The 26,393-nt window shown below is 42.0% G+C and overlaps 1 protein-coding gene across 1 annotated transcript in view; it reads left to right on the forward strand.

Annotated features, from left to right (window-relative positions):
• Positions 1-26,393, forward strand: part of JDP2 (Jun dimerization protein 2) — a 160,437-nt gene that overhangs the window by 132,045 nt on the left and 1,999 nt on the right. The window contains exon 4 of the mRNA XM_044073915.1: positions 25,426-26,393. This exon is cut by the window's right edge and continues 1,999 nt beyond it. Coding sequence (XP_043929850.1) covers positions 25,426-25,614 — 189 coding nt within the window. The 3' untranslated portion in view covers positions 25,615-26,393. The remainder of the gene's footprint in view (positions 1-25,425) is intronic.

Below are 26,393 nucleotides of genomic sequence, written 5' to 3' on the forward strand. Positions count from 1 at the left end.
AATTAGCTCAGGAGAGCCTCTCGGTCCATCCACCGATCAAGGAGTCCCGCTCGATGGATCGCCTCGTATTTAGTCCAGCGACCTTCTCAGTAAGGTCCCTGAACTACATGGCACATGTCATCAGGATGCAGCGAGATGTTATCAAAGAATATACTGCTTCCTCCCTATAGTCCATGTCGGCGGTGGACAAGCAGTTGTACTCCACTCGTATGGCCACTCTAAGATCTGTTTCAAAAACCTCTATGCGGCTTTTGTCCCACGCCACAGAGGGAGCCACTAGAGCCAGCGGAGCGGGTCTAGTCATGAGACGCCAGGCCTGGCTCCGACATTGTGACGCTAATGCCCCTTTGGTTCTGCCTTATTAGACACTTGTCCAGAGCGAAAAGGACAGGAAGACGTTGTCTGCCGTCAGAGTCCGCTTCTCTGCTCCCCAGAGGTCCTTCTCCAAGAACCAAAAGGGACAGAAGAAGATGTGGTTCCGGAAAATGCAACATTCCCATCCTGCTCCGGACAAAAAGTCCTTCCGTGGCAGAGGACAGGGAGGACGGCGCCCTAGAGGCAGAGGGGCGTGCAGAATGGTCCAGAAAAACTTTCTCTGATCGGCCCACGCAGCAGCCCTGAGGGGTTGCCCGACTGCTCCACTCTGGAGGCAGTGCACCTGGCGGCTTGGGAGTCCATTACGTCAGATCACTGGGATCATATCCAGAGGTTACAAAATTCCACTGCACCATGTCCCCAGACTCAAAAACCTCCCGATGTACCCACCCGATCAGAGGCGGCAGCTGCAGAAATTCAGCAGCTGCTAGAAAACCATCCAGCCCGTCCCCCCAGATCAACTCGGATTAGGGTTTTACTCCAGGTTCTTTCTGGTGCCAAAAAAGACTGGGGACTTGAAACCGATTCTCAACCTTTCACTCTTGAACCTGTCAGTAACCAAAGAAAAATTCCGGATGGTCACTCTTCAATCCATTCTCCCCTCTCGACTGGATGTACTCAATAGACCTCAAGGATGCGTACTACCACATTTTAATGGACAGACGATCGAGGAGGTTTCTCCGCTTCCGGCTGGGAGCCAGTCACTACCAGTTCAGGGTCCTTCCCTTTGGTCTCACCACAGCCCCCAGGGTGTTTACCAAAGTGTTAGCAGTGATAGCGGCCCACCTGAGACTCCAGGGAATGCAGGTCTTCCCGTACCTGGACGACTGGCTCCTATCCCCCCCAACAAGGCATCTACTCTGCGCAGCCAGAAATCACCTTCTCCGGCTAGCTCCCCATCTAGGCATTACGGTCAGCCTGGACAAATCCTCCCTTGCTCCAACACAAGTGATAGATTTCATAGGGGCCAAACTGGATACAAGAAGTCTCCGAGCGTTCCTCACTTCGGAGCGACTTCAAAACCTGAGACTTCATGTGCGGGCCATCCTCCAATTAAAAGCCCCACCGGCGGAATTGGTCCTGAGGGCACTAGGCTCCATGGCAGCAGCAATATCTCTTCTTCCATACGCTCGTCTGAATATGAGGGTGCTACAGTGGACCCTTTTAGTCCAGTGGTCCTTTCAGTTTCTCCCCCTCAGCCAGCCTATCTCACTCAGCAGGGCTTACAGGAGGGCCCTCTTATGGTGGCTCCAGTCCCCGGACCTTCATACGGGACGACCCTTCTGCATGCCGCCTCCCCTCGCCACGGTGACCACAGACGCCGGGTGGGGGCATTGCTCAGGCAGAATGGTCCAAGGCACGTGGAACGACACAGAGACCTCCTTGCATATCAACGTTCTGGAGATGAGGGCGGTGCTGTTGGCGTTGCAAGCACTTCAGAACCTTCTCCCCGTAGGAACTATTGCGATACAGACGGACAACATGTCAGTTGTCTGGTACATCAACAAAGGTCCTACCCTCTCTGTCGAGAGGCCATGAGGGTGTGGGAATGTGTGATCTCCACCAACCGCTTCCTTATTATTCCGGGACGGTCCAACATTCTGGTGGACAAGCTCAGCACTATTCTTTCCCGTGGTCTCTCAATTCCCAGGTAGCAATGGGGGCAACCCTGATGCGATCTTTTTGCCACTCCCTCAAACACGAAATGTTCCAGCTTCTGATTCCCTCGGGAAACCCCGAGAGACGCTCTAGTGCATGCTTGGCCTCCCGGTCTACTTTATGCCTATACTTCTCTACCCCTGATGCTAAAACTGATACAGAAAGCCTCTTGGTTGGGGAGCAGAATGATCCTCATTGCCCCATTCTGGCCTCGTCAAACTTAGTTCCCTTACCTGTGGTCTCATCTGGTGAATCCTCCCTAGATTCTGGATCCCATTCCGGATCTAATATCCCATCCCTTAGGCCTACCGACCCCGAATCTGGACAACCTGAAGCTGACAGCTTGGCTGCTCCAGTTCCACTCTTAGTCAGGATTCCCGGCATCTCTTCACCAGTTAAAGCCATCTTGGTGGCAGCACATAAACCCTCCACTAGAAAAGTCTATCGCAGTAAATGGAAGCGTTTTTCCATCTGGGCGGAACACCACAACATAGATCCCTTCACGGCTTCGTTGCCATCCGTCTTGGATTTCCTCACCGGACTTTTTCAATGGGGAGCTAGCTGTTCTACGGTCAAGGTTCAATTGGCAGCCATTTCTCTTTACCATGTGGGACACGAGTCAGGTCCCTTGATGACTGTGAAATTATGTAAAACCTTCCTCAAGGGTACCTTCCTGCTCAGGCCTCCTGTCAAGGAGGCTGTACCCCCTTGGGATCTATCATTAGTCCTTCAAGCCTTGACTGCCCCTCCCTTTGAACCAGCTGCCTCGGCCGAACTTAAATATCTTTCTTGGAAAATGGCGTTCCTTGTCGCCATCACTTCAGCGAAAAGAGTTTCCGAACTTCAGGCCCTTTGTGCGAAACCTCCCTACTTGATTTTTCATCAGGATAGAGTCTACCTCAGGACCAGTCCCTCCTTTCTTCCTAAGGTGGCCTCAGAAACCAATATCAATCAGTCCATTAACTTGCCAGTTTTCTTCCCTAAGTACCAGAATAAAGGAGAATACAAGCTGCATTCCTTAGACGTGCACAGACAACTGCGCTTCTACATTCATAGGACTGCTGGTCACAGACAATCTGATCAGTTCATTTCCTTTGCCAAATTCAATCTGGGTAAAGCTATTTCTAAGGTCAGCTTATCACGATGGATTTCACAGTGTATTCTTCTGGCCTATGAAACTTGGGAGGCCCGCACCTCAGGAGTAGGCGCATTCTACTCACTCCATATCTACTTCTGCTGCCTTTAGATCTAGAGTATCTTTGGATGATATTTGCTCTGCAGCCACTTGGGCCTCATCTCATACCTTTATCAACCATTATAAGCTGGACGTTATTTCCAGAGGGAGAGCATCCTTTGGCTCCGCAGTGCTCCGGAACATCCTTCCATGATGGCTGCCCAAGATTCAGGTAGCTGGGGACTCTGTCCCAAAGGTTGCTGACAAATGAAGTCCCTACCTTAGATTAAGAAGTTATGTACTCACCATAACATTCCATCTAAGTAGGTGACTTCATTTGTCTACACCCTCCTTCCCCTGGCCTTCAGAAGTCTTTCTTGAATGTCCTTTCTTGGTCCCTTTCGGGACACTTTTGGTCTGAGATTTGGTATAAGGGCAAACTTGATCTGAGGTCAATCAGGGTTGGCAGGGGATTATGGGTAAGGGGAGGAGCTAGGAGCTCGGATCCATAAGCTGTAAAATAAGTTGCATTTCGGATCAGTCGGATCCAAGACCCAAAGGTTGCAGACAAATGAAGTCACCTACTCAGATGGAACATTATGGTGAGTACATAACTTCTTATTACTCATCCATTTGTCCAGATTACATTGGAAGAGTGTAAGAGTAGTACTGTGCTTTCCTTCCTAAATGTCTTTTTTTTTTTTCCAAAGAAGTGTTATTCTCTGTGATGTATATCTGTCTCTCCAATACATTCTATTTGTGTTACAAAAGAGATTGGATTGTCCTCATTGGACTTCTGAATGTGCAGTGGGCCCAACAAGATTGGATTTGCTGAGGCTGTGTATGCAAGACAGATCTCCCCTGAGTAGCCTGTATGATACTGAGAAGAGGTGCAAGGTTTTTCAGATGGCCCACATAGCTTTTGTTATTTAGGTCATTGATTTTCTTAGTAAGAAAGCTCTACGGGCATTTGAGTTGTGTAAAATATTTGGACAGATGCATACCAAAGGGAGCATTATATTCTATGATTGATCTGATGAGTGTGAAGTGCCATAGAATGATCACATCCCTGAATTTGGATGCCTACTTTTAGTAATAAGCTGTGCAGTAGAAAAAAGACTGACTTAGAATAGTGGATATGTAGTGATCAAGGACAATTCATTCTCTGAATAGGTTCACAGGTCCCCAACTACTGGATTAATTTTCTAAGATGTGTTGTCAATGTGATAGCTGCAAGGGACTTTTGAATATTTCTTACCATTTAGATTTCGTCTTTAATCCATGGACCAGCTATTGGTTTGGGAAAGGCAGTCTTAAAGCATCTTTATGTCCTCTTGAATTTAAAATGGAACCAAGTTTACAGTCGTCTGCAAATTTGGCCAACCATAAATATTTAACAGCAGCTTTGACCTCTGAGAAGTAAATGCCAAAGAGGGATGGCCCAAGGATTGAACCAGACGATACACTGTTAGAGACAAATGTTCATCATATTGAGCCAGTAGCCTTAGCTATATGGGTTATATCCTGCCAAGGATGTAACAGCAAGCCAGCTTCCAAAGCCTCCGGGCATCGTTGATGTGCTCAAACTGTTGGTCAGCTCGAGTTGAGCTGCCTAAAAAGACAGGTTTGCGAGCCAAGCTCCTCTGAGCTTTCCTGCTGCTGAAAAGAGCACTCCTCTGGGCTTTTGAGGATCAACAGTCTGCTTGTACTGTTCCATTGCTGGGCAGATAAGTTGTCTTTGGGGACAAACCTTCCATATTCAATTTTTTTTTAAAATATACTTTCCTAGCTAGAAAAGTAAGTTTCCTTCTAGAACTTTAACTGACTGTCTCAGGATTAACTGTACTTTTAAATAGGAGCTCAGTTTTTTCCTGTCATTTTAGAAGTTAACCGTTTAAAACTACTTTTCATTTAGAAAAAAAATGTTTGTTGTAATTTTTGGGGCTGGCAAAGTTTATTAAATTGCTTTTCTTACTGTGGTTTTATTGTGAAGTGACTTACAATTTTACCAGCTTGTGCTGCTTGTTTTCCTCTGGAAAGATGCACTACTTTCAGCTTGACCATGGAACAAATTACCAGTCCCACAGTCGGTCCTTCTTCCAGCCACAAAACAATAGTTAAGCAAACAGCCTTTGCCACTGCAGCAAGCTAATAATTTATCTCATCTGCTGGTGGATGACTCTGCTTTGGTCAAAGCTAGTTCCTCAGACCATTCATCTTTTGCTGCAGATCCCTCTGGTGTAGCACCTACAGCTACTATGGACTGGGGGTTAGCCATGTCCTCTGCAGCTGTTGGGGGTCCCCTAAGTGGGCAGGAGAGAGCCACTCCTGTCAGTCCTGGAAGAAGGGACAGGGAAGTCTTACTGTTAAGTCATAAGGTTGTGCCCATTCCTGGGAAAGCTCTACTGCTATTAACAACCCTGTTGGCCCAATTTTTCCTGTCAAAAATAAACTGAAAGCTAAACATGTATCTGCTCCTGCTCAAATTTCCTTGGACAGAAGTTGTTTATTGGATCTGGCAAAGGTTCTAATTCAGGCTATTGATCCTTCTTACAGGGTGTTTTCTGGTAAGAGAAAATGAGATTCCTCTTTTCCTGAAAAGATTCAAGATTCTAATTCTGGACTGGAAGATGAAGGGACAGATGCAGGTTTTTTTCCTCAGATTTCTATTTCAGAAAGAGAGCCCAGTATCTGATTCTCATTGTGAAGGTTTCATTTTACTGAGACTGTTTTAAGAATACGCCAGCATTTTCAGTAGAATGCTGCAGTTTCTCAGTCCCTCAGAACATTCTGAGCTGTTACAAATGGAATTTCCAGAACCTTCCCCTATCCCTCCTGTATTTTCAGCAATGGAAGGTGTGTGCCACTGCCTGCAGTTTTCCTGACAGTTGGCCTGCTGCCCCTAAAAAGGCAGATTTTATGAAGTTTCTCAGTCTTAAGTTTTATGAACTCATCCCAAACTTGACTCGGCAGCTATAGCTTTAGTTAATCCTGCTGCTGCTAAACGCTTACTTAATCCCAGTCCTACACATTCCGACAAGGATGGTAAAATTAGGTATGGGGAAAAGTGTATGGTTCTGCAGCTTTGATGTTTAGAATTTTGAATTGTCATGCTGATATGTTTATTCTGACTAAATGTGAAAGTGAGGAATGTGTTTGTAGTTTCTTTTGAGGAAAATATCTGCTTTAAATGGTTTAGTTTCTTCATCACAACTTATTGTTTGCAGTGTATGTGTATGCCTCAGTTGATACTAATTCTAGTGCTATGGACACTGGTACTGTTTTGAGGAGGTTTGCCTTGCTGCATTCTCAGAACCTCCCAAAAGATATGAAAAATGAGATTTTAAATTCTTTTTTTGGATATAAATATAATTTTTGATCCCTTTGCTACAGAGATTATCAATGTGATGAGATGGGGAATCACTCAGATTTTTCAGCACTCCTTTTCCAGACTGTCCAAGGGATTATCTATCCCCTTGTCCAGTTTAGGCAAGAAACAAAATAAACAAGCTCAACAAAATGCTGGTAAACAGCTTAAGAAGCAATGACAAGGGGGTTCCATAAAGAAGGTAGGAACTCCCCAAAGCACAGTCTAACAAGTCAGAATGATTATTTAAGGGATTGCGTCTCCCATGTAACCCCTTTTCACTTCCAGAAAGTCTAAATCTCCATTTCTGTCTTTGGCAGCAGATAGTTTAGACAAATGGGCTCTGAAGCTTGATCATTAAGGTTTCAGATGGCAGTGGGAGAAAGTTCTGTTATTTGCAGGGAGTAATTCATCCTCCACCAGCCCAGACTCCACAATTTCCCATTGTTCTTCAAAATATGTTGTCTCCATTGAGCAATACCAATTTGGGAGAGGTTTTTATTCAAGGATGTTTCAGGTGCCAAAGAATGAAAATGCTTGGAGATTACTTCTGGATCTTTCTTTCCTTAACACATTTGTGATTGTGCCTAAGTTGGAAGTCCTGTCACTTCCCATCCTATTCTGTCTTCTTCGTCATTTAAGTTTTCTGGTAACACAAGATTTAAAAGATGCTTATAACATTTCTATTCCAGATTTCAGGTATTTCCTAAAGTTTTGTGCATCTTGATTACATTATCAGTTCTCTGCCTTACCCTTTAGACACTGCACCAAGAGTGCTCACAACAGTGTGTAGCTCCAGTTATAGCTCATTGCAGGCTACAGGGTATCCTCATTTTTTCCATGTTTAGATGATTTGCTTATCTTTGCAGAGACGTATTCAAATTGTCAGGAGTACCATCTTGGATGAGAGATCTACTGCACAAGCTGGGATTCCAAGAGAACATTCAACATTGTTTTTACTTCATCACACAGGATTATGTTGTCTTTTCAAGTCCTAGCTCTTTGATTTGTCAGAATAGAAGTCACTTGGTGGAGACAACAAACTTCCCTAAATCAGGTCTTCCCTTCTCTCCCCATGTTCCAAATCGGTCACCACAGATGCTTGAGACTTTGCTTGGGGAACAGTAACAGGAAGGATAACAATGCAGGGTGTTTGAGACACGAAGGACAGATGGACAGATGCAAGCACATAAATATAACAGATGCATGCTGTAATCAAGGCACCCAACTCTTCAAATCATCTTTGGTCCCCTGGACCTCTTCTGCTTGTTACCGACCATACCAAAGTCATGGGGTACATCAACAAGCAAGGGGGGACCAGGTCTTAACCCTTTTTCAGACTAGCCATGTTAGCTTTATAGCACAGTCTCATTCTGCAGGCATCCTTCATCCTGTCAGAGCACAATTATGTCATACGAGCTGACCAGGACAAAAGCAGACCCCCACGAATGGAAACTAGACCAGGGGTCTTCCAAGATTTGATCCAAATGTGGGGAGTTCCTCAAGTAGACCTCTTTGTCTCCTTGAGGAATCAGATGGCAAAATTCTGCTCAAGAACTCCATGCAAAAAGGTCTGGAAATGGTGAATCCCTTCTGGCCCAGACAACAGTGGTTCTCCCTTTTGGAAGTGGCCAGAGGCAATTACCACAAGCTTCATCACAGAATGGATCTACTCACACAAGATTAGAGGTGTTTAATGCACTCCAAACACAGTCAACTTCAGCTGACTGCCTGGATGATGGGGTGTTAATTCCCTTTAGGCATCTATTTATTGAGGATGTGCTGCAGATACTAACTGCGACAAGACTGCCTGCTAGAAAATAATATATTAGCAAATGGAAAAAGTTTCTTATTTGGTGCTAACAACATTGTTGTCATCCTTTCCAGGCTAGTTCTCTGGTTTTACATTATTCGTGCGAGTTTCTGTCTTATGGTCTTTCTTACTCCTCTAATCAGAGTTCATTTATTGATCATTTTACCATATCTGCCCATGAATCCCCTCCTTTTATTGTATTCTGTTGTGAAAATGTTTTTGCAAGTGGTTTTGCGTAAGAAACCTTAATCTTATGTTAGAGAAATCAACACTTGCTCCATTTGATGTAGCTCATCAGGCTGATGTAAGGTTCTTAACATGGAAAACTGTTTTACTGATTGCTCTGACCTCTGCAAGAAGAATATCTGCGTTACAAGCTCTTATGGTGAGTTAGCCTACAGACGGGGTTTCGGTGAAAACAAATCCTCCTTTTATGCCTAAGGTAGTATCCAAATTTACTTTAAGCCAAAATGTCCATCTCTGTTTTCTTTCCTGATCCCAAAAATGAGGGTGAAAGGAAACTCCATATCTTGAATGTCCACAGATAACTTGGGTACAATCTTGACAAAACAAAATCTTTCAGATCTTTGGATCAGTTTGTTTCTTGTGAAGGTAAGAAGGGACAGTCTATGTCTAAACAGACTATTTCCAAATGACTGTCTAAGGCTATTACTTTTTTTTGTTCTCACCACAACAAAACTATTTCAGACAGGGTCAAGGCTCACTCCACCAGGGCCTTGGCTTCATCTATGACTTTTTGGAAAGGGTTGGATTCTAGAAGTATTCTAGAAGCAAAAACATGGTCCTGTCTGCATACTTTTACAAAGCAGTGTAAACTAGATTATCTTCTAGGTCTAGTTCAGATCTAGGACCACTCTCCTGAGGCCCCTGGAACCTCCCCCTTCTACTTCCCAAATGTGATTAACTAAAGCTACTTGCAGCACTGATCAATGCAATGAATGTAGTACAGTTGTGCAAGTACATTTACCATAACTGTAGATCTTCGAACGATCACTGCTGCAGTAGCTGCTTGCTGCCTTCTTCCATCTGCCGTACTTTTTGGGTGTTTTTGCTTACATATTCTTAGATATGCCCTCTCAGGGCTTGGCCTCCCTCTTAGTTGCCATGAAAGCTCTGAAAGGCTTAGTGCTCAAACCAGTCTTTTTAGAAAGCTCAGCTCGAGTTGCCTAACAGTTTGGGCACATGGAAGAGGTGCCTTGAAGCTTTGGAAGCTGGTTGGCTGTTATGTCCTTGGCTGGTTATAACCTTTATAGTTTAAGCTACTGCAACAGTGATCAGTCAAACATCTCCTGTTATGGTAATTTTATTTCCACAACTTTCCTTTGGAGGAGTTAGAGCCGCCAAGCCTAATTTCATGTATTTTGTTTGTGCGCCAATTTGCTGTCCAGTGACATAGGGATAACATTTAGTTGTGATTGTTTATCTACAATAACAGAGTGTTGGATGGTGTTGAATTCCTTTGAGGTCTAGATATGCAGTGTTTATTTTTGCCCTCATCCATTGCTTCCGTAAACCTTCTTGAAGAAGTCAACCAGGTTAAGTAAGCAGGACCTGCCCTTGACAAATCCAAACTTGCTTGGGTTGAGATTTTGTAGGTAACCTATGTATTAATTCCATAATTCTTTCCATAGCTTTACATATAAAGCTGGTCAGACTTGACGCTATAATTTCTTGAGCCTGTTGATGTCCCACCTTTGTGCAAAGAGATGACAGTTGCTCCTCTATTCATTCTGCACAAAGTCTGTTTGGAGGCTGACACTGAATAGCCTCTGTAGAGGGTCTGATGGGTCCTGTTTCAGGATAGCTGTTAAGCAGCTTGGTGTGTTATCTCGCCCCATAGCAGTGTTCTTGGCCTTTGTACATTGAGGACTTGTTTAATGAGAGATTTGAGGGGGAGATGTAGATGCAGGTATGAGAGATCTGGGAATGTAAGAGGTGAGAGGGAATGAAGGTAGAACTAAATTTATCTGCTAGTAGAGTAGCTGTGTCTTCTGGGTCCGGGTATACCTTTTCATTTACTAGTAGTTCTGCAAAGTGCTAGGCATTGTTTGTAAGATTTGTAGCACAGTTAAAAAATGGTTTTGTGGCTACCCTTTGCGTGGGTAGCATATCTTGCTTGATTTGATCAGGATCCAGAGTTCCTGTTGCATTAAGCATGAGTTTTGTTTGCATCGTAAGAGTTGCTTTTATTTTTATGTCCAGTTTTTTTCTTTTGTATAGAATCTGTTTATCTTGGGTCTTGTTTTGAATTTGACATTGTATTTACTTCAGAGGGGGACAAATGCGTTTATGTCGTTATTCACTAGTGCATAGAATTTGGGAGTAAAGGATTCTGCATAAGCTCTGGGGTATTAGGGTTGGATGGGGATGTTGAATTTAGCCAGGTCATTACTCCATTTCAGTAGATTAGCTTTGGCATTTTCTCTAAATATATAGGTGTTGGAGGAAGCTTGGCTCCAGTCTTATGGTGAACTTGACTAATTTGTAGTCCAGTTTGAGCTGGGACGGAATTTAAATTTAATAAGGAGCATAGCTGTCCCATATTGGTGAGAACCAAGTCCAAGAGTTTTATCACTTTGAGTCAGGGTGTGGACTAACTGATTTAGAGAAGTTCTATTCATGAAGATCAGAAATGTTTGTACACGTTAGAAGCTGTTCTCCCAGTTAATGGAGGGGTAGTTGAAGTATCCTTGGGGAATGGTGTTTGGCTTCATGCATCAGGACTGCTTACTGGTTAGGGAGGTGTTGTGGGCTGTGGGGATATAGAGTGGGGTCCTGTAATTAGCCATGATGTGATAAGGGATCTTGTTAATGGTGAGTTCAATGTGGAGCAGTTCCAGATCATTATCGCCTGTAATCAGTCAGGAGGTGAAGTGTTTTATGTACAAATATGGTAACCTCTTTCGTGTCTTCATTTAGTGCAATAGTCCTGAATGTATGGTAGACGTCGAAACCTTTAACGCTAACGCAGTGTTCTCGGTGGTCTTTAATTAGGGAGTGCTGACGTAACTGACTATTGGGTTGAGCATACATTTAGATTCAGAGTGATTGGTGTAGTCTTTAAGAATGCAAGGGGGTGGAAATATGAACTAGGAATTAATGTGGCAAACAGTATTAAACCCTTTTTTAAAATTTAAACAAATGTGTTTAAAGTCTTAGTATAAATTTTTTTATGATTTTTTAAGCAATGGATATTTAATTAATGTACAGTTGTCACTGGGCTGTGTCTTGTGACCATTTTTTAAATGGTATTTAACTACTTGATTATTTTAATTAGATATGAGCATACTGAGGAAGGGGTTGTTACCCAAAAGCTTTGTGTGTATAATAAAATTACTGTGGTGTTTCAAGAGTCTGTTTTTTGGATTTGTATTTTTAATACTGAGGCTCATTTCACCGTGGTCTTGTATCTAATTTTTGTTGGATTTTATCAACTTGGGCATGCTTATGGGTAAATATTAGGCTACCAGTCTGTAGACTGTTACAAGTGTAGCCAGTAATCAAAGGTCAGAATCAAATCTTCTACCTTGTATTTGTAAGGTAAAGACCTTAATTATTATGCCAATCCCCCCCTTGCAGTTTTTTTGCATACCATTTTGGCTTTTTCTGAACTGCGATATTTCCTTGTAATGGTTTTACTTTAACTGTAACATCATATGTGCAGGGAGAGGTACCAAAGGACATCTGAGATTATATTACTTCAAATATGACAAGAAATGCAGGTGATGTAATTACCATGAAGTGTGATACTGATTACAATTATCTTGTTTGTGTCATTGTTACCAGTAAAAGAGGATGATTTTTTTCACTTCAGCTAGAAAACATGGCTTGGAACTGCATTTCTGACTCGGAACATAGTAAGTTACTGGTTTAAGGGATGGCTAATAACAGTAAGCAAGGAACATCATTGCAAATGACCAACTGATGCTACTGTCAGTGACTTACAAAAAATTAGGAAATCACAGTACTCTTAAGTCAATGCCAAGCCAAATTTAGTAAGCATTCTTCCCAGTGCAGTACAGTTTGTATCCCCATAATACATCATTGACATAAACGAGGCAGTGTAGGAGGCACAACAAATTAGACAGTAGCAGTAAACAAAGAACGTTCGTATTGCAGAAGAGATCAAAATACAATTTTTTTTCAGTTTTGGATGTTGCTGTCCTTTAACAAAGGGCTTAGGACGACAGTGCTTCCATGAACCAGACCTTTATTGGATCTGATGGGAAATAGTATTTAAAGTTGCATAGTTTTAAAGTATTCTGGAGCCTGTCTATACCCTGTGCTGTCATTTAATCTATATGTTGCAGTGTCCATCTAACTTCATTATGCATCTATATCTCTGTAGGTGAGCAAGATTGGCATGGAGGTAGTAAAAGTTGTGGCCTAGAGTGCTATTCTCATAACTGAAATGTGTCTGTCATTGCTGAAAATTGTTACCTTACCCAGTCTCTACGTGTCTACATAATAAATATAGTGGATATTAGGAGTGTACATTAGCTGTATGTCTGTATATGTATGTACATATGTACATCTGTTTTATTTATATATATATATAGATATATATATATATATATATATATATGTGTGTGTGTATATGTGTACACACATATATATATATATATATATATATATATATATATATATATATATATTAGAGAGAGAGACATATATATATATATATATATATATATATATATATATATATATATATATATATATATATATATATATATATATATATATATATATATATATAAAATGACTAAAGTCCTAGCACTTCAGTGCTATTTGAAACAAATTTATAATTTACCTCACACCAAATGTTTGAGCTCTGTCCCATAAGAAACCCAAGACAAAGGGTTTCACTCTAGCCTTTATCAATGTCGTGAGATCCATACCTCTGAACACATAGACAGTGAAGCAACTGTAAACCATTCACCGTCCAGTAACACTTTAAATTAAAACGCCATTTAGAAACATTAAAAGCCTTGCTGATGAATAGCTATATATTCATATAGCAATACTGCCATCCAGAGGACTTTCTCATTTATTACAAAGAAAAAATATATTCTTTACAAAAAAGGTTTGTCTGTACAATAGCATTAATTTTCAATACACTTCAAATTCTTCATTTAATCTAGGTTTTAGCAGTGCACCCTATGTTACCATCAATCTTCTCTACTTGTGATTCAATATTTTGTTTAGTTCTTTTAGTAAAATTTCAGAAACTATCTATCCCAAAGAAAGCAAACGTGGTATTGTTGTGATGTAACGTTTATATAGTGGGCTCTGTTCACTCTTACACCTCATATCACTTAAATTACTTGAGCGTTCTGCATCTCCCACATCGTCCCACAATTTAATTCCACTGCTTAGTGGTTCAGTTTCATTAAATTATAACCATTCCTGAAAATATTTTAAGCTTATGTCTAGTAAATCTGTTAGGAATTGAAGTACTAGCCTTTGGGGCATTACTAAGTCTTCTCAAATTTGGTAGGTATTCCACAAAAAGGATGCCATTTTCCCCCTTGTCCTGTAGCATTAGGTTCAGATAGTATGCCACTCCATTAGCCATATTGTTTTTGGTGCTGAGGGTCACCAGTATGTGTATTTGCATCCTCCAGTTGTCAAGAAGAACTCCACAAGATCTGATATGAATTAGGAACCCTGCCTGGATGTTTGCTTTCTTCTGTATGGTGAATAGATGCTTTTTTCACTATCCTTACCTCGGAAACATTTGAGTGCTTTGTTTCTTCATAAGTTGGCACATACTATAGTTACCATCTGTCTCGTGTTTTCATTTTTCCATTATGTTTGCCTTTTGAAGGTCATTTTGATAGCAGCTGAGCTGTGTTGACAGGACAACCTGATGAAGGTTTACCTGGGAAGTAAGAGCAGCATTAATGAAAAAGCAGGAATGAAGTACAGATTGAAGAAATAAGATCAATGCGAAGTTTGTGGCAACTAAATGCAGGAGCAGCAAAATGCCCAACGAAGGAGTAAGGGAAATGGAGACATTTAAACAGCAGACAGTAAAAATAAGAAAAAAATGCCTTTAGGTGTGCAGAGGAAAGGAAGAAGGTTGGGCAGGAAATTGGTGAATTAGGCAGGGAAGGGTAAAAGCGTAATGATGTGATGCAGCGACCAAATTTCAGACTGTTTAAACAGACTTCATGAGTCAGGAAACAAACTGCAGCAGTACTGTAAAAGTGTAGCGGTGAATGTAAATTGAATGCAGAGGGCATGAAAAAGCATAACTGTAACATAGCCAGAGTATGTTTCCATGGCATGGTAAACCACTTAGAAAGTAGTAGTAGCATCTACTTATGAGTGCTACAAGTTCACAAATGCTTGGATTGCAGAACCAAAGGTAACATAAAGTGTGACGGACATTGTTCTAAGTTGTCAGCTGCCTCCACCTTGGACAGCTCATCCTACCTTTTCCATCTTCCCAAGTGTTCCCCTAATCTGATGCTGCTGCTGTCTCATGCTACGTACCCTCCTGTCTGAGATTATGCTGCATGCTTCCAATGAGGTATTATGCGGTGTGTCTCCTCACTCTGAGGCATGGTGCCGCGTGCCCCCCTCACTCTGAGGCATGGTGCCGCGTGCCCCCCTCACTCTGAGGCATGGTGCCGCGTGCCCCCCTCACTCTGAGGCATGGTGCTGCATGCCCCCCTCACTCTGAGGCATGGTGCCGCGTGCCCCCCTCACTCTGAGGCATGGTGCCGCGTGCCCCCCTCACTCTGAGGCATGGTGCCGCGTGCCCCCCTCACTCTGAGGCATGGTGCCGCGTGCCCCCTCACTCTGAGGCATGGTGCCGCGTGCCCCCCTCACTCTGAGGCATGGTGCCATGTGCCCCCCTCACTGTGAGGTATGGTGCCGCGTGCCCCCCGCACTGAGAAAGATGTAGAGTTATCTACACTTCATCATACTGCTGGCCCTGGAAATGAAATGCCTAATGCCTGATATACCTCCAAGCCCGTCGACAGAATGATCAGCTGCTCCTTCCTTGTTTTGTTCATTTTGTCTCTTCCACTGTTTGGTATCCACAAGGGCAACTGTACGAGGGCAGCCTTCTCCTTTTCTGACCACCTTGGTCACTAATAGGCCTGTCCTAGTGATAGACATGACACAATGTCCACTGTAACCAAATCCATCCTTTCCCGTTGCCTTCACATGTCAACACCATCAACTACCCCTGTCCTTCTCCTCCTAGGTTATGTCTTACTGTGCTTGAATGACCAGTACTGTTTCTTCTGACCATTTGTACTGCTTGACTTTTGCTTCCACCATTCTGGCTAAATGCTGCTCCCATTTCAACCCCTCTCTCCCATGCTTCCCCTGGTCTGGCCTCCTGTGTGGCCATCACTGGCTGTACCTCTCTCTCTGCACTTGTCACTGACTTCTCTTATTCTTTCACCTTGACTTCTCACTCTTTACCCCCCATTTCTGGCTGCCTCTTTGACCTTCTCACTGGTCTCCTGTTCCTGTTTCATTCTGCTGTAATCATTTGGCTACCTTTGCCCCCAGCCCCTGCTGCTTCCCCCTCTACCTTTTTCATCAAATCCTGTTTCCTGTTATTTCAGTTTCTGTCTGTCTGTTGTATGATTACCTCAACTGCTTCATCTGGCTCCCAATTTCCTTTCCTGAGGATTGTGTTCTCTTGCAGCCCCTACATCTTCTGCCACCCCAAAGCTCTTTGAGTGCTACCGTTGAACAGCTAAGTCACTTATCTTCCTCTGTCTTAACCTGCATTTCTCTCTTTCAGCCTCCATCTGTCTTATCTGACATCTTTTAAAAATGCCACTTAGCTAGGTCTTCCTACATTGTGTCTCGATTACCTACTTCAACAAATACTAAACAAGTTGATATGAATTTAAGTTGCAAAAAGGCAGTTACCTATCACAATGTTAAATATTTGCCACATAATAAGCAAATCTAATTCCCAGTGGAGTGTCTTACATATACTCTTCTCCAAATGTATTGATTTTTAAGTAGCAAGTAAGCAGTTCATGCTTGTACTGCTCTGTTAAGCATCACTGAAAGTGTGATAAGAAACTTAGGGACACAGGTGGACAGTGGTCTCACCTTTGATAACCACATTGCCACAACAGTCAGGAAAATCCTATGTGGCACACCTCATCACTAAGGGCTTTTCATCCAGAAAAAAGGAGGTCATTGTCCCACTGTACTCATCCCTCATTAGACCCATTATAGAATACAACGCCCTGTTTGGTATGTACCTCTCAAGACATCTGCAACAACTGGAAAGGCCGCAGAAATACCTCACTAAAAGAATCACAGGCCTAAATCAGATGCCCTACGCTGACCGCCTTAAACCCGAGCTATACTCTGTCACATATTGTCTACTCAGAGGAGATCTCTGCTTAACATACAAGGCCATGTCAAACCCAGAGTTGTTGGATATGCTACACTTAAAGAAATCCCAGTCCCTCAGAGCCATGCGCTCCAGGGATCTAAACCTTGTCATCACAATAAACAAAACATGCTGGAGGGAAAGGTTCCTGACCCAGAGACTCCCCAGACTCTGGAATAAACTGCCCATACATGTCAAGCAGAGTGCCTCTTTGGCCCTCTTCAAAAGGAACCTTGACGATTGGATGGAAGAAAGAAAATTCACCCCAGGGATCACATCAGTTGCCAGGTGAAGTTGAAGAAATAGCCAGGTAATTGTTATGGTTAGGCTTGTATAGGCCCTAGGGCAGATAGCCTAGTACCAACCTGTGAACCTATCATACACAAACGTAGGGTTGCTTCTTGCCTTTAAATTCCACTTCACAAAAAGTGAGAGTGAATTTGAAATGAACAGATATAATCCCCTACTTTTCAAATATGAAACAAGATGGCTTCTTACCCTTAAACTGAATTCAGCAGTTGAAGTAAAAGCTAAAGTAAGGAAGAGTGAGGCCTGTAAACAATAAAACTATACCCAATAAATGCTAGAGGATGTGCAACTGAAATAGACGTGTATGTATACCTACTGTGTGAGTGGGAGACACTGTTCACAAAATCTATAGGCGGGTGTAAAGTTCCTAACCAATGCTGTGAACAAACAGATACAGAAAAACCTAATTTGTCGAGTTCATGGTGGACAAATAAAGCTGCTTTTCTGCCTTCAGCTGTCTTTTCAAATGTATATGCTAACTCTGAAGTGGAAGTTTAACCTGCTGAATCTACCAATCTAAATTGTCCTATACTCAAGGCCTCCTAGTCCACACACCAACCAATCTAAACTAAGTGTACATGTATGTACATTACCGTTTGTCACCATGGCCTTTTATATACATGTATGCATCTTTGTTTTGCTGTAACAGGAACATATTGGCACAATGTGCAGTTTGTTCAAGACTGAATAATCTGCTATACAGTACAAATACCAATACCTGTATTACAGTGTTTGTGTATTCTGCATATTTTACCATGTTCCTGTGGAGCTTTTCTCCCCAGGTCTGCACTAAAGAGGGTTACTGTGCAGGTCTCCACTCTGTTTTCATCATTGTAGAGAACCCAGAAAATAAACAAACTTGCTATATTTGTTTCCTGTGGCTGTGTCAAAATGTGCTGAAATTAATCTGATTCTTGCCCTCAGCAGGCTGTCTTGTACATTGCATTGTAATTCTAGCTTATTGTGTTAATACATAAGCGGAACAGAAAATGTTCTGAGCTGAAATTGGTCTATGACTCTGACAGGCAGAAGATTACTCTGCTGCTTTACTTATTGAGAGTGTTTGCAGATGAACAGAGTGGCAGCATGCCAGCATTTGACACAGAGCTGGGATCAGGCCAGTGGATGTAGAGGAGAGATAGTGACCCCTTATAGATTTTTAGTTAAGGACTAAGCTAGTTGCCCTTGGGGGCCATTTTAAGCCTAGCCAATTTCCCTTTTTGTGCTTGAATGAACCTATCCCATTTGGTTAGAGACTGGCATTACCCATTCCATGGTTGATAATTATATATTACCCCATGAGAATAACTGGGATCATACCATAGATAATTTGAGGGGACCCATGAATGGGATAAAGCATTTAGAAGCTGCCTCTGTCCATTAGTAATACAAGGGGCAGATTTGGGGTAAATTTAGTTTCCCATCCACAGATTCAAGTTGCGTTTGAATATGAGCAGGCTTGAACTTTGTTTTATGTGGATGGGGAGTTTGTTCCAAAGCAGTGGTATATTCTGCGAGATTTACCTGTCCCTCCAAACCATTCAGTTGGTGATGCAGAAGAGGTTTAGATTACTAGACTGAGTATTTCTGATGCCATTTGACTTGCTGATGTGCAGTAAATCCATCAGTATTGGGTCAGAAGATGCATTGTATGCCAGGCACAGGTCACCTCTTAGCAGTCTATAGGATGTTAAGTTTAGTGACAGAACTTTTGAGTCTGTCCATGAAGGACATGTTTAGGCCTTGTATCCTTTCAGTAAGGTGTCTCTGTAGGCATTCCAGTTGTTACATGTGTCTGGACAGGTGCATGCTAAAGGGGGCATTATATTTAATGGCCAGCCTAATTATGGCTGGCTAAAGGGAGACAGTGACATCCCTAGATCTAGACACAATCCCTTTGTTTATAAGCTGTGCAATATTAGGAGGACTTTCTTACAATAATGGACACATGTTGATTATGTTGGTCACTGTCAACACAGGTTCCCAAGCCCTGAACTGGATCAACTATTAGATGCATTGTTAGTTCCCTTGGGATAGATGACTTTGTAAAGGATACAGTAATGTATTTTTTTGGCATTTAGTTTCAGTTCTTGATTTTTGCACCAGTTATTTATTTGAGGCAAACCTTTTTGCAGGATGGCTAAGTCATCTGGGGATTCAGTGACTGCTCCTAGCTTGCAGTCATCTGCAGACTTAGTCAGCCAGGGCCCTTTGGTATTGGCTTTTACTTCAGGAAAATACCTGCCAAACATGAGAGGTCCCAGCACAGAACCCCGGGGGACTTCACTGGTGACTTGTCTCTTTATGGAGGTAAACTGTGGAACTTTAGGGAGGTATAATACGAAGGGCATAGATCACACCAATCTGTCATATACACACACTTGTCAGTCTAGCTTAATCATGCTCTGAGTCTGAGGTGCCAATAAGGGGATCCAGTAGGTGAACGTCAGTAGCCCTAGCATTCTGCAGTTAATACCCACAGCAGTGTTACTTGTTTCCTGGCAGTCAGGTAGAACCTGTATTCCAGTGGTGCATATAGAGAGCCCTTTATACGAGTGTAAGGTTGATCTGCAACAAACTGAACATTCTTTCTTGTGTGCTTTACTTTTTAAGCCCCACAGACAGGAGACCATTTAACTTTTGGGTTTCTGTTGTACATTGCCCTACATGGGGTAAGATCATTGTGTACAAGTGACGGTTGCTCTACTTTTTAATTTGTTAACAGTTGCCTGAATTCCTTGCAGGTTAATCAACATACTTGAATCACAAGTTAGAGCAAAGACTGCTCTTTTTACCAGTCACAAGTATCCTATAAAAAGAATGCATGTACTCTATAAGCATTCTACCACCTCATGGTGACAGGCAAAGCTGTTTCAGGTTGTTGACAAGACACTGTGGTGCATTTGTTTTACAAACCAGAAAAGTTTTCTGGGAGGGTGAAGCTGCTGCCCATGTTTTATTTGGGTCTATTTGAAAGTATCGAATGGCTGAATTGTCAAAACCCATATGCTCTTGACCATATGGAATTTGACAGTTCAGCTGTTTGATACTTTGAAATAGATCAGTCTTAGTTTTTCTGACCAGATAAGATTAACCGGAAAAGACATGAACCTCTGAGGGGCTTTATATATAGTCGGTTGCCCCTTGAGGCCCTCAAACTGGATTATGGTGAGATTCGAAACTGATTTGTGAGGTTTTGAGTTTAATTTCAGTTTTCAGGTGTACTTTATGCAGCCTGTACCCAGTTTGACAGATTGATCTTGTCCTGCCTGGACCTTCAGTGTTAGTTTTCCAGGATGTGCACTTCTGACATCCAGGGTTTTTCCAGCATTGTTTAAAAAAGGCTTTGATTGATCCGGTCCTAAGGAAACAATCTCTTGACCCCTGTGACATAGAAAATTTCTGTTCACCAGACTTATTGGTAAAGTTGTTGAAGAGATTTATCCACAGTTGAAGTTTTCCTAACACCTCCTGGCCTTTTTAGTCCTTATCAGTCTGCTTTCAGAAGCTGACATAGTGTTTAGGCTACCTTTACTAGTGTGGATAACGAGCTTATGGTCGGAGATCATTGTTGGACTCCTCCTATTCAGTTTCCCATATGGCTGTAGATCCTGGACTCTTGATGCTTGTATTCGTACTGTAGTCGTTGAAGTTTCTGGTATAAATTCTTCTGCAGAGTTCTATAGGGCTCCATCGTTGGCCATCTTGTGCACTGCTATTAAAGTTCTTCAAAGGAGATGTCGGAGATATAATTTCTATGTAGGTGATCCCCAGCTTTCTATCTCTTTCCGTCAAGACTGAATGTTGATTGCCAGTTTCCTTGAGAGAAGCCTGGATGCTTCTTTTCACTGCTTGAATAGCCATTTGAAAGTCCACCTTACAAGGACTGAGTTCGTTTACCATTAATGTGACCATGAGGTCAGCTTGCTGTCCTAGTCCTGTGACATCATGATTTATGAAGTGAATAGATTAAAGTTTACATCCAGGGTTTATGACCTGGGAATGATTGTAGAGGAGTAGTTGTCTCCTTAAGGACCACATGTCATATCTTTATATTACTGCTAATTCTGCATAAGCAGTAATCACCTATGGGTTTGCCGTCATCCTCTTCATATCCACTAAGGGACGTAGCCTGCATTGGGCACCTCATTCTTTCAGAGGTCCTAACAATGGCTGTGCATGTTTTGTTCACCTTGTCATTATATTACAGTTCTCTTTACGTAGGACTTGCTGAGACTGTTATGAGTGGCTTCAGCAGGTGCAGAACTTTACAGATTAATTTACTAATGGGATTTTTGAGATTCATTTTAATGTCTGTTTTGTGATGGCCTTTAGTGTTCCGTTTAGGTTTATTTGTAAACTATTGACTCTCTCATGGCTTAACTGTGCAGGGTATGTATTCTGTCTTTCAAACAGAGCAACTATTGACTCTCTCATGGCTTAACTGTGCAGGGTATGTATTCTGTCTTTCAAACAGAGCTGGTGGTTTCCCTGTCAGCTGTTGCTCATCTAGCGTTGGGCTCCCAGGAGGAACAATGGATATGCCTGGAAGTGTGTCATGCATTTATTTATTAATCGGGTAAATAAACTGGTCCTTGTACTCTTTCAACCACAGGCTTGGCTGCAGGGCTACGGTATAAACATACATTTACATATATACCAGCAAGGGTCTATTTCTAAATTTCGAACTTTCACAAGTTCTAATTTCTTATGGTCGAGACCTTAAGTTCGAACTTGTGAAAGTTCAAAATTTAAATTAAAAAAATCCCTTTTTTTATGTTCTTGTAGGGGGGCAAGCCCTCCTGCCCCCACTACATCCTCTGCTAATTAAGTAGATCAACTCCAAGATTGTACTACAGTGAGGAAAATGCTAAATGTACCATTCTGTACTGTATGGCGATCTCCGTTTAAACTGTTTGAACTTTCACAAGTTTGATCTTATGGTCTCGACCATAAGAAATTTGAACTTGTGAAAGTTCGAAATTTAGAACTAGACCCACCTGCATATGTGGACAGTTTAGAGTTGCCAGTCAACAAACATGTTTTTGGAATGTGGAAGAGCAGGAGGAAACTTCTTCAGGAGGCATATTTGAAATCTTCAGAATTTCTAATATGCATCTTAGACCATTGATCTGTTTTATTGCTTGCATGTTAATGACTAGTTTCTCATTCAGAGTAAGCATGTCAGTACATTTTGATTGGTAGTGTGTGTTTGAGTGCATGCATCCTATGATGGACTGGAATTCTGTCCAGAATTGATTCTGTGCCTTGCCCACACTGAGTGAGGGATAGAATTTGCTCTTCTGCACCCTTAAATAAGGTAAAATAGGCAACAGAAATTGAACAAATGATTGAAAGGCCACACAAGGTCAGTGGGGTGAATTTAAGGGGACTAATAATGGCACTGTATTGGTAAAGTAGAAGTGGAAATGGACACCAGAGAATAATGCCCGGAAGGTGGTTCATAGTAGTAAAATGTACTGACCAAGTGTCAGGTTTAATGAATGAAAGCATGCAGTATGCTTGTATTTAATTATGCTTATAAGAATGCAAGGTACTAAACAATTACATTGCTGAAACAGTGTGTGAAGAAAAGCTTATAATGGCTACATTTACTAGCTCCTAATGTAATAAACAAAAAACAAAGCATATGGTTACATCTAGTCATTGTTAATGTAGTCAATGAACTTTATTTCCGTAGCTTAATTTAATTAGAGGGCAGAATGTGTGAATCAGCTACCATGGGTTTATGCAAAAAATGCTTTTTGGTACTATTACCTGAAAGGTCAGCAACTTCACTGCCACCCCCTTTCAAGGCAGTTCATTTTCTTTCATTGAGCTTATGATTTGATTGGTGGCATACGGCACTGATCATTCTTTAGTGGCCTTCCTAACTACTTTATAGCGCTTATTTATGCTTTGTAGTATACTTCTTTTTCTGTGGGTGGTCAGCTGGGCTGCCACAGGTTATGGACTTCAGCCAGTTCTGTTTGACTGGCATCAGACCTCACAAAGGCCAATTTGTTCACTGATAAAATGACTGGCGTGATTAAGGACTGAGGAATGAGGTGATCTCCACTGTGTTTAGATGCCACTTGCAAGATGGGTATGGATTATCATAAAAACTACAAATTCATGCATTTTAAATGTGGATTAGGAATGTTCTTAATGGGGATACAAAGAGATTTTTGTATTGTATCCCGCCAGGTGAGTAATTTGCACAATGAGAACTGATGAAGATCAGCAAAGGGGATGCCTATTATACTTTTATATCCAAACAGTGTTTTACATTATTGTCTGATATGCAGCTTGTTTTTCCTTTCTGTGTGTTCTATTCTAGTGATTTCTTTTTCCTCTGTGTTGTAATGCCTGAAAATCCATTATTCACTTTTCTTGCAAACAGCAGTAAACAGAGTAAAGTAATGCAGTTTGCCAATCAGGAATAAGTAGTCACTGTAAAAATAGATTTATCTTTGTTTTATAGAGTACTGGTGAGGTCTCATCTGGAATATTGTTTTTATATCCAGGCCATTTTTGAGAAGGACATAAGCCCCCACAAATTATTACATTAATAACATCCTAAGTACGCAATCATTTTAGGGATTTGGGCATCCAGGTTGATAGCAGCCTGACTTTTGACCACAATGTTGCTTCCTCTGTATGGAAAGCTTTCTACATGGCCCACCTTATAAGTAAAGGTGTCTCATCCAGGGACAAGGAGGTCATATCCCTGTATTCTTCCCTTATATGGCCCATTGAGTACAACGCCCCTTTCGGCATGTACTTCACAAAGCACATGCAGCAGCTGGAGAGACCACAGAGGTTCCCCACCAGGAGAATTCAGGGCTTCAAACATCTGTCCTACACTGGCAGGCTAAAAGCCTTGTCCCTTTATACAGTTTCATACAGACTCCTCAGAGGTGACCTCTGTCCGGTATACAAAGCAGTCTCAGACCTCTCCTTGTTGGGGCTGCTACATATCTGCAAGTCAAGCTCCACTCGAGTAACCCGTACGCGCGGCCTCAACCTGGTCTATGACATTAATAGGACTTGTTGGTGAGACAGATTTGTGTCCCAGAGACTCTCCCATCTGTGGAATAGACTCCCTCTCCACGTCAAGCAGAGCACCTCATTATCCCCTTTTAAGCACAACCTGGGTAACTGGATGGGAAACAGAAAATACACCCCTGAGATTCCACTTGTGTCCCTGCTGGACTTGGCCATTGGGTGCTGACTTGGCTAAACTCTTGGCTAGGCTTATAAGGGCCTCAGGACCAATAGCCTAGTAACTTCCAATGATCCCCCATGTGTACAGGTAGCTAAAGTTGTAATTAGACAGAATAAAGCAGTGGAGAAAGTCTGATCAGTTCTTTATTGCTTTGCAATAGGAGAAAAGGAGAGTCTTTTAATAAACAAACCATTTCTGAATGGATAGCACATTGCATTGTTTCTTGTTACAATCCCTGTGGAAAACCAATACCGGACAGAGTGAAAGCTTATTCCACCAGGGTCATTGCTATCACCCCAGCCTTTCTTAGAGGGGTAGCTACACAGGCCAATTTGGGAAGCAGCCACATGATCGTACGTTCACACCTTTGCCAAGGATTACAACTTAGATTATTTCCCAAAGCCATGGCACGATTTACTGTTGACATTTTACAGGCCTTGTATCCTCCACCTCCACAAGAAACCAGCTATCCTAATTTTTTCCTAAGCTTTGAGATTCATACCAAGATTCAATACTGTTGACCATAAATTGTAGTTGGAGTAGATTCATTGTTGTACCGTTTCCCTCCTTCCTGCCCCTCTGTCCTGCCCCTCTGTCCTTGATACATCATTGGGTTGGGAAGATTACCCGGATTTCATACTCCCTCCCTCCTGTGGTTGTGCTGTTTCCTAGAAGCAGTTCCTGAACCTACTCTGGTAACAGTTATCTGAGGATTGTGCTTGTCAATGTCCCTTTATACCTCCAGCTAGTAGGGGAGGGAATCCACTGGGTATGGAGGTGGAAGTCAACACTCTGGTATTCATACCAGTTGTTGGGCTTCTGCATTCAGAAATCCCAAGAGTCAGCACTGCAACAGTAAATCCACTCTTACATTTATATTTATTACAAGTTCTTACACAATAGTACTTTCACAAACTTTAGATCCTCTTACACTGGCAGCCTTAAAATAGGATAGATAAATAGATTAAAATAGATATTTAGATGGGATTGTTAACACTTCAGAGTTCATTAAGCTGAGGAATCTATTTAATTTATTAATTGTAAACCTGTGTTTTTCATGACGTGCATTAATTCTGTTCCTGTTTCCTCTATTTAGGAATCTGAGAGGTTAGAGATTATGAATGCAGAGCTTAAGGCACAGATCGAGGAGCTGAAGCAGGAACGACAGCAGTTGATCCTAATGTTGAACAAACACCGCCCAACTTGTATTGTGCGAACAGACAGTGTCAAGACTCCGGAGAGTGAATCCAACCCACTCCTTGAGCAGTTAAACTGCAAGAAGTGAAAGATGAAGTGGTGCTGGCAGAAGCCAAGACTGATGTTAGTCTATGAATGTCCACCAATATTTGGTGCTATGGAGCTCGTGGCTCCAAGTCTTGGAATTTTAGTCCTGGACTTCTAGTTGACTGGAGATAATTGAAGGAGCGAATAATAATTTTGAGCACGACCAAGAAGCACGGTGTTCTGTCAGAATTCTGCACAAATCTAGTTGTCATTTTACTGTTCTGGAAAATTGACGTCTGAGGTACTTCATTTGGAGAGTGTTTGCCCCTTATGGCAGGTGGCACTGTCCCTGTCATTCATGTTTTCATCTATTGTTTTTGCTCGAGTCTGGTGTTGTTTTCTGTTTAGTTTTTCAGCTGCAGTTTAATTTTGAAAAGTAACATCTCAACCACATCAGGTACTTTGAAAAGGGCACATTTGGATAGAAGAAGCCAAACAAACTTTGCAGTAATATCTTGGTCACTTAAGACATTTCATTACTAGAAGTGGTTGCTGCCCTTTTGTAAATGTTTACCCTCCAGAGGTTTGCTGTACCCTAAAATGACATAAGGGTGAGCTTTTCTTCCTGCAGTGCCCCAAAGTAGAATCTTGTGCTCTTCCTTTTCATCCCACATGCTGCTGCTTTTAACTTAGAGCTGCATTACATTGACTGAATCCTTTTTAATTGTTAGAAGATATTTTTTTTTCTTAAAACAAGATTGTCCTAAAGCTCTTTGGTTGTGCTTTAAAAAATATGCCAACAGTTCAGTTGCTGCTCAAAGCCTGAATTTAGAGCATTGC

Source organism: Protopterus annectens, chromosome 6.part0 (genome assembly GCF_019279795.1).
Source record: "Protopterus annectens isolate FY-2018-M chromosome 6.part0, PAN1.0, whole genome shotgun sequence".
Classification (NCBI taxonomy): Eukaryota; Metazoa; Chordata; order Ceratodontiformes; family Protopteridae; genus Protopterus; species Protopterus annectens.